This window comes from Symphalangus syndactylus, chromosome 2, assembly GCF_028878055.3.
Source record: "Symphalangus syndactylus isolate Jambi chromosome 2, NHGRI_mSymSyn1-v2.1_pri, whole genome shotgun sequence".
Classification (NCBI taxonomy): domain Eukaryota; kingdom Metazoa; phylum Chordata; class Mammalia; order Primates; family Hylobatidae; genus Symphalangus; species Symphalangus syndactylus.
In genome coordinates, this window is record NC_072424.2 from 47,443,708 (window position 1) to 47,460,697 (window position 16,990).

At 36.9% G+C, this 16,990-nt stretch overlaps 2 protein-coding genes across 5 annotated transcripts in view; one reads left to right on the forward strand and one right to left on the reverse strand.

Annotated features, from left to right (window-relative positions):
• Positions 1 to 16,990, forward strand: part of FILIP1 (filamin A interacting protein 1) — a 264,825-nt gene that overhangs the window by 87,083 nt on the left and 160,752 nt on the right. The gene's annotated exons all lie outside the window — the stretch shown is intronic.
• Positions 4,523 to 6,327, reverse strand: LOC129463722 (ubiquitin-conjugating enzyme E2 variant 1-like). The gene is given in 4 exon segments (XM_063634211.1): positions 4,523 to 4,660; positions 4,799 to 4,839; positions 4,842 to 4,991; positions 6,258 to 6,327. Coding segments are annotated over 4 exon segments (399 nt in total).

Genomic DNA, 16,990 nt, shown 5'->3' on the forward strand with positions numbered 1-16,990 from the left:
CCCTTATTTTTCAACATTTATACAACTTCCTATGGTTTTACTTAATTCCATTGGCTAGGATGTCCAGTCTAATGTTGAATAGTAACAGTAGCAGTGGGCATTCTTATTTTGTTCTTGACCTTACAGACAATATTTCTAATAAATATCATGTTTGCTGTATTTTGGGGTAGATACTCTTCATTATATTAGGGAAGTTTCTTTTTGTTCTTAGTTTTTTTCCCACATAAACAGATGCACACACAAGTGTATTACATATACACACATAATCACAATTTTCTTTGGGCACCTTTTGAAACTGTTTCTCTCCTAAATCGTATGACCAAGTTAGCCAATTATATTGGATTATATTGGTTGTTCATTATTAAAAAGCTATATTTTGTATTCCTGGGATAAACCTTACTTGATCAGTGCATTATTCTTTTAATCAATTGCTGGATTTAAATTTCTAGTATTTTATTTAGTAATTTGCATCTATGTGAGATTTGCTATGGTTTTCTTTCCTTATGCAATCCTGTTTGAAATCTTTAAAAAGCTAATGCACGTTCTTAAAAGGCTTTTTTATTTTTTAAAGGGTTGGTCAGAGTTGCCTATGAAATTTTGTGGACCTGATTAAATTAGGGGAGAGGGGAGTATATTTGAATACCATTTCAAGTTTTTTCTGCCTTTGTTGGATTGATTTTATTTTCTTCTACTTTTTTGTGATAGCGCAAAAATTATAAATTGTATTTGTGTTTTTCTACTAAATGCTATTCAATTAGCACTTGAATGAAATATATTTTCTATTAATATTCAGAATTGGTCAATGTCTCTCTACATTTATTAAACAAAACCAAAAATTGTTGTATGCTTTAATTTTACTTAAGTATTCCTTCCCATTTCAATTCCCTTCCATATTGACCTAATTTGGAAGTTTATTCTACATTGTTACTTTAAAAATTCCTATCATTGTTGTTTTAAAAAATCAACACTTATCTAGAATTAATAATATAATTTAATGGATTTTTTGCTCACCACTATTTTTCAGAGCTTCCTTATTATTATAATATTCATTTTTATTTTGGTTGGCAAAATTATATCAAAGAATTACTGTGAGTGGTAAAGTTTCTGGTTCCTTCATGTTTCATTTTCATTCTTGAATGATAGTTTGGTTGGATATAAAATTGAAGGTTTAACTTTTTTTCTTGCTCCTTTGATTTTATTCATTTGTTAACAAGAAAATTGTATCAGAGATTTTATTTTTTCTTTCCCAAAGATTTTAGTATTTGTTTCCTTTATTCTTGGTTTGGGAAATGTTAATATAATATCCAGGTATAGGTTATTATTTAAATTTATCTTACTCAGAACTTTGTTGGACCTTAAATTGTGACTAAACTAATGTGTATGTTACCTTCCTTCCATTCCTGCTAATATCTTAGTAACTCCAATTGGGTGGATGATGGAGCATTTGAGTCTATTTTACATAATTCCTAACTTTTATTTTATACTTTATATCTGTTCATCACTTTTTATTGCATTCTGCAAGAAATTTTTGGATTAATATTACAGTTCAGCAATTTGTTCTTTGTGTCCATTCTCTTATTTGACCTACTTGTCAAGTATTCTATTTAAAAGATCAATATTTCAATAGGTGTACTTTCTAATTGATTATTTTCTGTGGATTTAATATCCTCTCACATATCTCTGTGGATATGACTTGTAATTATTCTGAAGTCCTTTTCTGACATTATTAATTCCTGGCTGTAAGTTCTTCATGTTTTAAAAACAAAGAACTCTATTATATTTCTTTTTAATGGTATTGGCCTTCCTCCAATGCTAAGTGACTCCTGAGTGTTCATCTTTTAGCTGAGACTCCTTATCAGGCTCTTTGTTCTATGTGCTCCGGCAGGCTGCTTAGAGAGAGGGACCAGATTTGCAGCTGGAACTTGTATTTCAGTCTGTTTTCAAGAGTGTATGGGAGGGGATGAGCATGCCCCCTGGCCTCACAGACTAGCTCCTGGTAGGGGAGGGGCTGTCTCATTCCTATTGGTAGCTCCAGCTATTCAGGGCATCCAGGATGCTGCTTTGTTTCTCTGATTCAAGCTTCCATACCTTTGACTCCCAGCTGGAAGCAATAAGTCCTGTTGCTACTCTTTGACTCCAAATGTGGCCTAAGTTGGTAGAGGGAAGGTGCACTGTTCAACCTTGCTGTTCCTACTGCTCTCCTGTAACAAACACTGTTGTCTTAGGCCTCCCTCTTGTCCTTCGTATCCATTCCCAACATTTATTAGCAGCACTCTCCTATTCTTGTTTTGAACTGGTTTTAAATCCTCCTTCTAATACCACCTGCTTTCTGTCTTCCAATGTCTTCTCAAAGTTTATATGGTCCTCCAAAGCTTGATACTGTTTCCCAGCTATATGCATTAAAAAATCTTTTCTAAAATTTTGAGATTTCCAGTGGGAAAAGGAGACTAAAATCGATTTCCGTTCTACCACCTTGAAATGGAAACCAGTGTGTAATCTTCAAAACCTTGGGAGGATGTTTTGAAAATGAGTTTAGTAGACCAGTTTGCAGGACTGCCATTTATGGTTGTGTATGCTGCTCACTGTATGAAGGCATGCAGCTAAGGAGGTAGCCGAGAGCTGAGAGCAAGCACCACTGTTTCTTCCCATCTGTCTGAGAGCAACTGACAGGCAGGAGGGACCCTTTCTTTCTAATTCACACAAGGATGTCCTGTGGGTCAGCAGTCGCCCTAGTCATTTGAGCTTTAAATTACATTATGTATGATGATGATTGTGCACGTGTATACCTAGGTCAAAATGCATCAAATTATTCATTAGAAATATGCATAGTTCCTTGTACATCAATTATACTTCAATAAAGCTGGAAAATAAAGTAAAAAAAAGTAAAAGAAATTTTATTGTGCAAGTAGTAAAGTGTGTAAAATGTTCTGTTGGATTTAGAGGATAAATTTTTATGGTTTCATATTTTACAAATTGGTCAAGATGATATAAAAGCTTTACCTTAGTTGACAAATAACAATAATTCTAAAAGAAGATGCATTCATGAACAGGATAGTTAAAGGAGAAAAGAGAGTTAAAAGGAGACAGTAACTAGCTGTTAATCATCTTTTCTGATAAACAAAGTGGTATAGTTAACAATCTGCCTTGGATATCTTAGGGAAAGCCCTAGGTAGAGAGGCAGAGGGATGAACTAAAGCTGTGCTGCCCAATACAGTAACCACATGTGGCTATTCAAATTTAAATTAATCAACATAAAATAAAATAGAAAATGGAAATTAGGTTCTTCAATCATATTGCTGTATTTCAAGTGTTCAGTAGTTCCATGTGACTAGGGGCTACTGTACTAGACAGCACAGATACAGACTAGTTCTGTCATCGCAGAAAACTATTGGAGAGCACCGACCTAGTCGATCTCTTAATCTAGGTCCTCTACATACCAATAGTTTTACCTTTGTAGACTACTACATTAAATGTAATCCCAGATTTTAATTGCCAGGGGGTCTAACAGAAGACAGAATATGGGTCCATACTGGGTGCAGAATAGGCATTCAGGAATCAATAACGATTGGTGATCAATAACGTTGATTGGAATCAATAACGTTGTTGATGAATGGATACATGAATGAAGCTAGCAGTTAATTCCCACTATTTGATAAAACACTGCATTCATTTATCCATTCATTAACTCAAGAAATATTTATCAAATGCCTACCACTTGCCAGGTACTGGTTCAGGCACTTGATCAGGAAAGTGAACAGACCAAGATTATTTCCCTTCTGGAGTTTACATGCTGGAGGATGGGGTAAATATTGTAAATATTCAGCATAATAAATAAGTAAATCATATCACAAGTGTTAAGGTGATAAATGCTATGAAAAATAAAAAGTAAATTAGGGTAAGGGGAATCAGAAGTGCTGAGCGTGAGTAGGGAAATGAAGATTATAATTTTAAATAGGATGGTCAGGGAATGCCTCATGGAGCAAGTAATGTTTGAGCAAAGATTTGAAAGAGGTGAGGAATAAGCCATGTGAATATCTGGGAAAAAGTAAGCCAGGCAGAGAGAATAACCTGGGTGGGCCTTAAGCCGGGGACATGCTTGGCAGTTCGAGGAACAGCGCAATGGCTGGCGTGGCTGGAGCAGGTGAATGAGGGAGAGAGGAGTTGCAAAAGAGGTCTGAGAGGTAACAGATGGGGACAACAAGCAGGGTCTTGTAGACCATTGTAAGAATTTTGACTTTTACTCCTTTTGAGAAGTTTTGTTTAGCAGAGAAGGAACATGATCTGATTTAAGTTTTTGGGTTTTTTTATTTGGTTTTATTTTTGTTATAGCACAATTTATATATTTCAAGTGGACAAAAATTAGTGTTATTTTTGGAATCTTAAGATAAATTGTCCTTGAATGGGAGCTCCTTTCCAGTACTTTAAGTCTATAAGATTCACCTGGAAAATTTACTGCTGTGGAAAATGAAGACTGCTTAAATCGAATGAGAGGATGGAGAAGAGCTTGTTTTTTTTTTTTTTTTTAATTGCTGTGAAACTGTCCTTCAGGCAGCTGAAGGAGTTTCATATTTTCTTTAGACATTGTTAGGCACTGAAGCTCTTGCAGGACAACTTTGATGCTGTATGAATTCTGCCATTTTGCTAGCATTGATATGGGTCAGTGAAATGGGCCCACCACTTCATTGGAGCTAGTAACTCCATTCAGATTAATTTCTGTTACAAATCTTACAAAAGTGGCTGCTTCTGGTTATTTAGGTCCACATTTTACTTTAAGGCTGTATATTCGGTTTTCATAAATTGTTCTTGGAGGCCCAATTGTCAGCCCTATGCATCTTGTGTCATGTCTTCATCATCTTCTAGACTGCAGTTAACTGTGCCACCTCCTGCTCCTTTCTGGGCTTCTTTGAGTTCTTCCAACAGTTGGAAATTGTAAGGGACTTTTACTCCAGAGCCTGCAGTAGCTGCTGTTTTGTGTTGCTCTTGCTCCTTGACTTAAGTTTTGAAAGGTGAAGTTTAGCTTCACATATGTTAAGAAGACATCATAGTAAGCCAAAGACAGAAGCAAGAAGGCTGGCTGGAGGCTGTTGCGTTATCTAGGTTGAAGATGATGGTGTCTAGGTCCAGGGTGGTAGCAATAGTAATAGTGAAAAGTGGTCATATTCTGGATATATTTTCTGTGTTGAACTATAAAATTTCTGGATGGGTTGGATATGGATGTGAGAGAAAAGGAAGAGTCAGAGTTTCAGCCTAGCAACTAAAAAGATGCAGTCAGCATTAATGGGGGTGGGGAAGGCTACAGGAGGACCAGATAGAGGGTAAGACCAGAAGTTGAGTTTTGAACATGTTAAGTTTGAGATGTTTATTAAACGTAGAAGTAGAAGAGTTGAATGAGTTGCTGGATATACAGGTGCAGATTTGGGAGAATAGTATGAAGTTGAAATAGGGTTACTAACAGGTAAGCAAATATATTCTTTGTTAATGAACCAAAGTCTTTGTACATCAGAAGATAGAATTGGCTGGCTGTGAGTTCAGGTAAAAATACCATTTTATTCTTAGCATTAGCTAAGAGACTTGTTAACAAATTTTGCTTTGCAAACATTTACAAAATATTCAGGCATTAAATTCAGTTTTAAAAAGGAACTATTTCCTGCATACATTGACGTTTAGTGTGCAGAGTTTTCTGTGATTTTCACAAAGCACTTGAGCATTTTTGTTAATATCAATGCTATGTTAGGACAAATGCTGGTATTATTTTCTCCCAGGCCCATAATATTTTTAGCAGTTAAACCCAAATCACTGTACTTTAAATAGACTTCATTTACCACTGCAGCATAAATAATCTATTTTTAGTCATTGGAAAGAAAATCTTGATGTTAATTTAAAAGAAGGAAATAATAAAATGTAAGTACTTGAGTATTAGGCCTGAGTCTATAAAAACAAGTTAATCAAAATTGTGGAGCGTTATAATCTTAAAAGGATGACATCAAGGGTCTGATGTCTTGGATTCTTAAGGACAGACATGGAACAGTCCAACATCTGTGCCAGAATGACCTCTGTGAAGCATAATATTTCCTTCTAAATATTTAGACATCATGATAGTTTTCCATCGTTTTAATTCATAAAATATGGATTTTTTAAAAGCCACAGAAGCATAGCAATTTTTTTCAGCTGTCCCCCTACCATCTCTACCTTGCTTTTAACCCCTATTAACTCCTAATGTGAACAATTCAACTAGAACCTTCTTTCAGAAACATGACCATCTACAAACATCTCTGGATAAGGAAATAAAATGACAAGGAAAAAGTTCACTGACTCAGAGCTGGTCATGAAATCTAAAGGTATTAATATGAATAAACTAAGATAAGAAATATCAGATAGCTTGTTGTGGTTTAACTTCATTGCTTTCATAATGCTTTTACTATATTTTTCTCTTGTTAAGACTCTGGCTGTTTTCTAGGTCAAATATATTCTAGTGACCCATGCTGTGCAAAGAATCCTTATTTTATGATACCCAGAAAACTGTTTTGGAAGTCTCAGAGGAATCATGTGAGTTAACATAGGAAACTCATTCAGTCTGTTTATTTTCAGCTGATTTGCTTTCTTAATTGAGTAATCCAAAACTGGATATTTATGTAAAAGAAAAGATATTTTGCTATGTTTATACTTGAGCATAATTAGCTAGTTATTTTTCTTTCTCTTTAGTTTTACTGCCACTACACACAAGCACAGTAACCAATTAGGTTATAATAGAACAAGATAATTCAATGGCTTGGTTGTTTATTCTGTATATTGAATGCTAAATGGAAAAAAAATTTATGTTGAATATATGAAATTTTTTCTTTCCATGAGATTATAAGTTAGGGAAAGGGGGTATGGGGCACAATAGTGGGCTTTACTTTGTGCACTGAGAGCAGCAATTCTAAGATCCACACACACGCCAGAACATGGAACTAAACACAGACTCTCTGGCCCTTTGCTCACAGATGTGACCTTTCTTGCTCATCTGTTTACTCTCTACCAAGAGCCAAGTGTATCATCTTCACATTTCTTGCATATATTGTGCTCATTTTCCATTCTGTGGCCACTGTGAAGACTTCAGGTATAGATGAAATTATGTGACTGAAAAATAAACATCTGAGTAGCTACAGTCTTTGACCCCTCTTCTCATTCCCCTACCCCAGACTTTCCCACCTCCACTTAACTGCTCTTGGGCCACTGTGGTTATGAGGGAGGTAGTGGAGAAGTAGAGATGATAGAAAAGTGGTTTCTTTGGAATGAGTAAAGGGATGGGGGGCAGCTTGTATAGAATGACCCATCTTTGCACCCCCAGAAAGCAATGGCTTAACAGGAGAGTAAACACAGACTGGGCAGTGGGCTTGGCTTGAGTTTGAGAGAAATTTTCTAGAGTTTAGAGAGAGGAAGGAAAGAAATTTGTTGAAGCAGCTACTGTACACAGCTATAGCAATACTCATCAATGTGTATAGGTATATGTGTGTGTGTATATATATATACACAGATATGAGATTTAATTTGTAAGATTTAATAAGATTTAACCTTATTTGCAATTATTTTTGATTATCAGCAAGATTTATATTAATGTGGTACATATCAAGATGGGCAAACTAGTTCTTTACAGCTGTTATCTCTCCTGATTGGGTCAGTGTCTCTTCTGTTTAGCCAGTGACCCTGCCATTCCAGCTGTGCAGCCTCTCCCCTGGAATTCTCTGGGCCTCCTCACAATCCAGAAGACAAAGGGGTCAAGCTTGGTTCCTCAGAGGGCCTCCAAGTCATTTCAGCACTATAGCTGGCATCCTCAGAAACTCACTTCAGCACCACAGCTGACATCCATTCTGACTAGTTGTTAAATATTTAAAATCCCATCTCTGATTGTGATCTATCTGGAGCTGGGCCCTAAAGAGATGAGATACTTAGAAAGGGCAAGTCCATGTGGGCTTCATAGTTGGTAGGGGAAGAAAGAGAGGTGGTAAGAAGTGTGGAAATAAAAATGGGGCATGAAAAGGAGACTGAAGGGTGTGGGAAGAGAGGTGAAGACACACTGCTGAAGAAGGGCACTGTGAACAAGTGTGTCCTACATCTGGATGGCCTGGGGCAGCCATGCCTTTGCTTTTCATGCCTCACTTTTCAAGTGAGGACCTATCTTTGCTTGAAAGTTGTGTAGGCACCTTCGAGAAAATACTTCGTATTGCCTCCTCTGAGCGTGCACACCCCATCCTCTCTTCTGCTAAGCGCCTGTGTTGCATGCACACACTTTGCCCTTGTTCAAGCGGTGCTCAGTAAGAATTCTTGAATGTTTGCTTTCTAATGTGTATGTCCAGGCAACTTCATGCAGTGAATTTGGAAATAACCGAATTTATTACCTTCATTTTGCAAATGAGAGAATAAAATGGGTCTAATGAAATCAAATAATTGCCATATGTCCCTCAAATCCAGGGATGATTCTCCTACTAACACTGTAGGTCTCAAACTGCAGGTTTCCTGAGGGAAATTATGTTACAAATCAGGACAAACTTCTCAACTGGTTCTGTGCTTTGAGAACAATGGACTTTGTTTTTTTCTTTACTTATGAAAATTTAGAAAAATATTCAAAATATTACATTGACTGAAAAAATCCATATGACCACATTAAAAATATATATGTGAACATAATTTTAGGCAAAGGAAAAATTCTATGCCCAAGCCAATAAATTATCTTCTATGGTGTCATGAGAGGCAATTAAAGAATAGACTCTGGATCCCAAATTGCTTAGGCTCAAATTTTAGCAGAGCAATATTTAACAAGTTACTTAACTTCTCTCTGCCTTGGATTCCTTATTTGTAAAAATGAGAATAATGTACCATTTTATAGAGTGGGTCTGATGATTATGCAAGACGATTTAGCTTAGAGCAATGCCTAGCACATAGTAGGGCTGCTTGTATTGTTATTATCACAGTTTTTGTGGGCTGAGGTTTTTTACAGCCCAGATTCAGAGAGTAAGAGGAACTTGATTTCCTTCAAATCAGATTTTGTAAGTACAAAAGTGAAAGGTCAGATAGAGAGGGAGGTTGTGTGGGTTATTACAGTAAACAATAAATCCTACTTGAGTTATGTACCTAATATGTTAGCTACAGAAAAATTTGAAAGTTCTAAACGTTTGTTACAAATCAGCTTGTTTGGGCCAGTTCTATTTTTATCAGTATGTCTTATCTCTCTTAATAAGCAAATCATGTCCAATCAAAGCCAGAAAAAAACAAAGCTAACAAGTATTCTGACTCAACACATTTTTTGGTAACACTCAGAAAGCTCAGTCTTTTATAGTCTTTTGACCATATTGTCTTGGTTATCTTCTGAGATGAGATGCACAAAAACCTATAATGAGAACTAGGGCTCACAGTGGAATCTCAGAAATAGAGGCTAAATTACCATTTCCAAAAGGGGAACTTTTCACCTTAGTATTAAATCAAGCCTCAGAAGAAAATGAAAGTTATTATTAGTAACTCTGACAGTTATTTGACTCTAAGACGGCTGAAATTCCTAGATATCTACTTTGTAAAATAATTTATTGATCCCAAATTCTCAACTACAGAAATGATTCAACATCTAATATTACTCCTATAAAAATTTAGCTTCCTACTTTAGGATGTAATAGATTTTTCCCCAAATAATATTTAGATTCTTTAAAAAATATGTTAATATGCATAAAATGACTGTAAGTCATCAGAAAGATGTATTAAGAGCTGAATACCTTTAGAATGGCAGAAAGGACTTTCTCTTCAGAGTGCTACTAAATTCTAGGGAGAATATCTTTATCCCTTTTTAGTCTTCATATATTTGCTAAGACTTAGCAAAAATACTTTGAGGGTTCTAGTTAGCTTGATCATGCCTCACACTTCCTGAAGAAGGTTGCAGTTGTGGAGACCGCACTAAATTCCTGAAGGAGTTCCAACCAAAGAATCCGTAGACATGCTCCAACTGACTGGACTGAGGAGATTTTTTGTTGTCTTTTAGGTGAAGAGCTAATGGCAGAGGGAATTATGGGGCCTCCTAGTCATAGGATCACCATTGTCTTTATTGGCTCTGTTGGAGTCTAAGTGTTTTCCCAAATAAAATGAAAATTACAGCAGGAGTCAGTAGCATTTCCTTTCTCAAAATAATGTTTGATTTGAATTACTTATAATTATTTAACTCACTCAAAGAGGTTAATGTAAATATTTGAGAAACTGCCTCCCAGGAAACAGAGAAATGACTTCAAGATTCTGAAAATTATCTTCTCATTCTCTTGGGAATGCAAAGTGTGTGGGTAACCTAAATATCAAGAGACAGGAAATACATTTGACAATTGGAAAGACTGCTATTGAAATGCATCCCTGTTAAATCAGTGGATCAAAAAGTAACAGAAAATTATGTGTCTAAAAGGGAATGTAGATGTTAATATAAATAACAATGACAGGATGGATGTTTCAAGAGGATATTAAAAAGGAATAGATTCAGATCTCAGTTGTACCAGGCCTGGTAAAGGCAATGTAAATGGCAAAGTCTTATTTCTTTTGAAAGTTTTGTAATGATCGGATGATAGGGCTGAAGGGACTGAGAAGGAAGGAGGAAACTCTTTTCCAATATCTTCAATAGGATATACCCTTTTCTAAATTCATTTTCATGTTTCATATGAAAATTCTTTTAATAGGATGAGTACTCCTTAGTTAGATAATGTGGTTCAACCAATTATTCCTCTATAGTCCAATCCTGCCAACAATTCATACTAGTAATTAATAACATGCTGAATGAATATTTTTAAAACTGCATTTTAAAAAACTCAACTCATAATTTAAGAAAATATTTCAGTAAGCAGTGGCAGGGAATCATTGCAGACACTCACAGAAAAGAAGCAATAAAAATCGGTCTGTTAAAATAAAACCAAGCAGGATCAGAGACAGTGTATAGTGTCATTAGATTCTTAGGTCATTAGATTATCTTGGCTGGCTCTTTACTTAGATGAGCCATGTTGCTTGCTTTGGGGCCTCCAGGCAAACCTTATGTGGCAAGAATTGACGTATGAATACATTTTCAGTACACCACTTCGTGTTATTTCACAGGCCTCTGACATTTGGCTGTCCCCCAAATAATCTCTAGTAGGTTTCATCAATGCCTTCATTTTTCTTTTGTAATACTTAATAACTTCTTTGGGTAGTTTTTTTTCTTTTGAGTAGTTTTTATTTAAGCAATTTTTCCACATCCATGAGCAAGGAAATACTTGAATAAGGAGTTAGGCTCTCCTAAAGACTCAAACAATTTATCTTTGTAGCTCCAAGAAAAAGTAGGAGTAGGAGAGAGTAGACATGATCAGAGCTCATTCCAAGCCAGCGTTTTCACTCTTCCCTTGCTTCCTTTCCTATAAATAAAATTTGGGGTGGGGAAAAGATTTGGAAAAATATTTGAGAAAAATTTTATCCCTATTCCTCCTCTTCCTCCCAGCCGGAGACCACCCAGGGGCTTGACCGATGTTTTCTATTGGAGAAGTCTGAAGGAATCCACTCTTGGGTAGCTTAAGTGCATCTGCTTTAGTAGGCAACATTTCTGAGCCACACAGAAATGGAGCCAGTTTTCTTGGTTTGCCTCCAAGTTGACCAACTTTGAAATTAATGAGCTGTGAGGCTTAGAGCAAGCCACTTTAACTCCTCTAGACCCTCTATTCTTTTCTAATAAAAAGAAGAAGAAAGAATAGATGTTCTCAAAGGTCATTCTAGATAAAGATTTCTCAATTGCAACATTATTGACATTTTGGACTGAATATTCTTTGTTGTGATGTGCTGTCAGAGGCATTGTAGAATGTTTAACAGCATCCCTGGCCTCTACCCACCTGATGCAGTAGCGTCCTTCCTAGTTTTGACATCGCCAAATGTCTCTAGCTATTGCCAGATGTCCCCCGGGGAGACTGAAAGATAAAATACAAGACACCCAGTTAAATTTGTATGTCAGATAAAGAATGAATTGTTTTATTGTATTTAATTGGACATATTTATACTAAAAATTTACTTGTTTTTTGTCTGAAATTCAGATTTAATTGAGCATTCTGATTATTAATTTGCTAAATCTGGTAGCCTTATTGGTGGGGTGGGTGAGGTGGTGGCACAAAATTGCTTTCTCCTCCACTCCATTGAAAACCAATGTTCTAGGCAAAAAGTTTTTTAAAAACATATGGTTTTGTTCTCCTCGGAGTTTTCCATATTGGAATAATTAAGGGGGTAGGCCAGACTTCCATTAGATCAGATTTTTGGAAATGTTCCTGATTGATTAATTTTGCATTCATAGATATAGCTATTCTAAAAAAGAATATTTTTCAACAATGTTAGGATAGGGATGTCAGACAATGACCATTCCTTTTAGCCACTGCTGATTTCTCTCTGAGAAGGCTAAACATATGCTTAGGGCATTGATAAAACAGAAACTAGAGAGAGAGAGAGATAGAGAGAGAGAGAGAGAGACTTTGTTTGAAATAATTAGGTTTTTTTTAAAGCATCAGCGTAGTAGACACTATGGGAGAAGTTCTAACTTTGTGGAACTTATTTTGAATTCCATATGAAAGTGGGGTGAAGCATAATCTTTTCAGTGCCTAGGGATTTTGAGTTTCTAACCCTGGCCTGATTTCAGGACATTTTACCCAACATCAGTCATAACAGAAAGAGGGTTTGCCACAGGTAGTTCACTCCTCCTTTCTACCCTAAGCTCTTGAGCAGTTATGTATAAAGAGCAGTTCTATAAAGAAGTGTGCATATGGAGAAGTGGATAAACAAATGAAACAGAGCTTTAGATACGTGTCTTTGTGTTGTGCCAAACTCAACACACTGCTTTTTCAATTTGAGCCAGACTCATGTGACCAATTTAGGGTCTGGCATTTTTTTATTTCCACTGGTACTTGCTGTCTTCATGATAGCATGGGGCTTGAAGACTCAACATAAGGATGAGGGAGTCATGAGGATGTTGAAACTCATAAAATATGGCAGTGATAACTGTAAGCCTGCAGTGCTCATAGATAGTAAAGGATATAAAAAATATTTTATCATTGTTATTGATAAAGGTTTTTTCAGTGCTTTCCATAGGTATGAATTAAATGCTGAAAGAAGGCTGAACAGCATAAAATTTTTCCTCTTTTACAAACTTCCATATCATTTAGAAAAATAATACATGCAGATAAGAAAAGGTAACAAAGAAAATATTGGATAAAAAAAGAACATTTTTGGGAATACAGTGGCTCACGCCTGTAATCCCAACACTTTGGGAGGCCGAGGCGGGCGGATCACGAGGTCAAGAGATCGAGACCATCCTGGCCAACATGATGAAACCCCGTCTCTACTAAAAATACAAAAATTAGCTGGGCATGGTGGCATGTGCCTGTAATCCCAGTTACTCAGGATGCTGAGGCAGGAGAATCATTTGAGCCCAGGAGGGGGAGGTTGCAGGGAGCTGAGGTCGTGCCACCACACTGCAGCCTGGCAACAGAGCGAGATCCGTCTCAAAAAAAAAAAAGAAAAGAAAAAGAAAAAAGAATACTTTTTTGTATGAGTGTATGTAAAATATTAAAAATATTAAATGAAACACACTTTTATTGAAAACTTATTTGTTCTTTATCTGAGATTCCAACTTAACTGAGTATCCTGTATATTTATTTGCTAAATATGACAAATAAATATATCTTGCAATATATGCTAGATGCCAAAAGATTGTTTACATATTTGGTGTTCTAGAAGTTGAGAGGAGATACTGCTTCTTTCTAAATCTCAGCATTATTGGCATTTTAGGCTGGATAAATCTTTGTTGTTGCGGCCAGGGGCTGCCCTATGCATGGTAAAATGTTTAGCGGAATCTCTGGCTTTTACTCATACATGCCAGTAGTACCCTCAACCCCTTTGTGACAACCAAAAATGTTTCCAGATATTGTCAAATGTTACCTGGGGAGGAAAATCTCTGATTGAGAACCACTAGCCTCTTAGTGTGGAAGAAGACTTAGGAGAGATATCACTTAAGTAGGGCCTAGCAGGATGTGTGAGATTTTGCAAGAAAGAGGTAGTTTTGATGCAGAGCATTTTAGGTGAGGGAAAAGGCATAAATACAGACGTCAAGGTATAAAAGTTGAGAGTAAGTTTGGGGTAGAGTAAGCAGATGAGTTTAACTATATAGTTATTATTCATATGGGAAACAGTGGGATTGTAAAGTACTTTAAGAAATAGAACATATTTTGTGACTCTGCCTATGCCCACAGCAGCCTAAGTATCTTGACCTTAGTAGCTGTTCAGTAATTCACTGGTTATTTGATTTGAAAGGTAAATGTATCAGGATAAGAAAGCCTTGAATGGAAAGTCTAAGAGGTAAAACTTTTTCTGGTGGGCAGTGGAGAGCCCTTGAAGGTTATTTGAGCAAGAGAATGGCATGACCTTGAGGAAGTCAAGCTGTTCTGGGGTTGATTGGGTTCAGTTATCTCAATGGTGAGAGAAAGGAGTTGGAATTGAGAATAGTAATAGCAATCACCTTTAAAAAAATTTTCCCCCCACAATTTACAAAGCACTTTGCCTGCATTTTCTAATTTGGTTGTCCCAAAAATCCAGTATCAATTTCATTAAAAATTTTTCTTCTTTATTTATTTTTCTTCCCAACTAGCACTGATGTTTGGACATCGCAATAAAAATGAGTTTTGGCTACATTTCATGCCATGAAAAAAACTCTCACAATGTTATTTTTTTTTTTTTTTTTTGTCCTTCAAGTTGTGATGTCATCAAAGGGCCTGGGCAACTGATTTACCTTATGGGCAAAGATGGAGTTGAGTGGCACTCTGTCCTTGGCAGGGAGGAGCTTTTAAACCTGGGCTCCTCTCTGTGTCTGGAATCCGGGTTGAAAGCATTTCCTTTTGCTTCTTCAGATGAATAAGTGGCACTGTACAAGCATTAAAAGAGATGTCTGTCATATGAATTTGGCATTGTCCCCCCACCCCCCCAATCTCTTGAAAGTCTGTTTGTGGTGCCACAGGATTAGTCCTTAACCACTCTGTTCTTTCCATCCCCAGAGAGGCCAGACAGCTTTCTTTCTAATGCTCCCACCTCCTAGGTACCCTTTCTATTTACTGTAGGATCGGATCTTATCCTGTGGAGAAGTTACATAATTTTGGGTGTTATGAGGTAATGCACGGCTCTTCTTTTTTTCCCCTGCTCCCTCAAAACAAACATTTCTTGTTCCTTGGTTCTTCAACGTCTGACTGATGTTAGGACAAAGATGAGAATAAATTTGTTGATCCTACAAAAACGAAATGAGTAATTAGGAGAAAACTCAACTACGGCTAAAATTGGTTTCTGCTAATTAAAAACATTGGCAAGCAAAAGATTGTCAATATGTTCTAGATTTAGTCACTAGGAAATCAGGCCTATTGTAGAAATGTTTCTCATCATAAGAAAAGACATGGGACTTCACGGACTCTAAATTTCTTGAATCCATAATTTTGGTTAGCAGTATTCCATTTAGTTATTCTTTGTTATTACTGTTTGTAGTTGGCGGAATAGCCCCCCTGAAGATGTCCACACCTTAATCTCTGACTCCTGTGAATGTTACATGGCAAAAGAGACTTTGTAGGTGTGACTAGGGTTATGGACCTTAAGATGAGGAGATTATTTTGAATCATCCAAGTGGGCCCAATCTACTCCCATGCATCTTTAAAAGCAGAGCATTTCATCCAGCTAGAGGGAAGAGAGATGCTGCAAAAGGGAAAGTCAGAGAGATTCCAAGCATGAGAAGGACTCAATGCACTATTGCTGGTGTTGAGATGTAGGGTTCTAGTGTGAGGATCAAGGGGAGAATTTTAGGAAGTAAAGGCCTCTCCGCTGACATCCATAAAAAAGCAGAGACCTCAGTCCTACAGCTGTAAGGACCATAATCCTGCTAACAACCTGAACAATCTTGGAGACAGGTTCTTCGCAGAGCCTCCAGTAAGGAGCACATCACTGAAACACCTTGATTTTATCATTGAGAGACCCTAAGCAGAAGAACCAATTAAGCCACGCTGTATCTAGACTTCTGATCTGCAGAAACTGTGAGATAATAAATGGATGTTGTTTTAAGCCTGGAAATTTATGCTAATTTGTCATGGCAGCAATAGAAAACTAATACAGTGTTCTTTGTCATTGTTTCTGTCTTCATTAGTGTCACCATCATTGTTATGACTTATTGTGTATTTGCATCACATGACATGGCCCCAAGTACCAGGCTTTGCCACTAGATTTTAAGCCCTTAAGGACAGAGATTTTTTTTTTTCTCTTTCTCTCTTTCACTCTGGCCAGAGTGCTCTGGCCTGTTCATAGTTCACAGTGACCTTGAACCCCTGGGCTCAATTGATCCACCTGCACCAGCCTCCAGAGTAGCTAGGACTAGAGGTGCATAACACCAAGCTAGGCTAACTTTTTAAATTTTTTGTAGAGATGGGGTCTTGCTGTGTTGCCCAGGCTGGTTTCAAACTTCTGGGCTCAAGCAGTCCTCCCACCTCAGCCTCCCAAAGTGCTGGGATTACAGGTGTGAGCCACCATTCCCAGCCTTTCTCCCTCTCTTAAAAAATTTTCACCTATGTAATCTCTAGCACTTCAAACAGTTGTCTAACACATACTATGTGCACAATAGATATTTACTGAATGACTATATAGGGCTACAAAATAGTTTTCAATATTATCCCTTCCTTAGTGGAGTTTAAAAATCTAGTTGAAGCATCAAAATGTCAATTAACTTTCAAAACAGGACAATATATTTCAGTGCTAAAGGAGAGGTCTAGACAATACATATTGTAGTCAATACATATTGTAGTTTTCTAGGGGCATAGGAGTTGCAGTGGGTACAGGTGGAAATACATTTCATGGAGAAGATAGGCCTTTGGGTAAGATGACTAAAGAAGCAAAGCAAAGCAAAGCAAAGGGGAGAAGGACAGGAGAAAAAGACAACAGCCTTACAACTCTGCACGGGGTA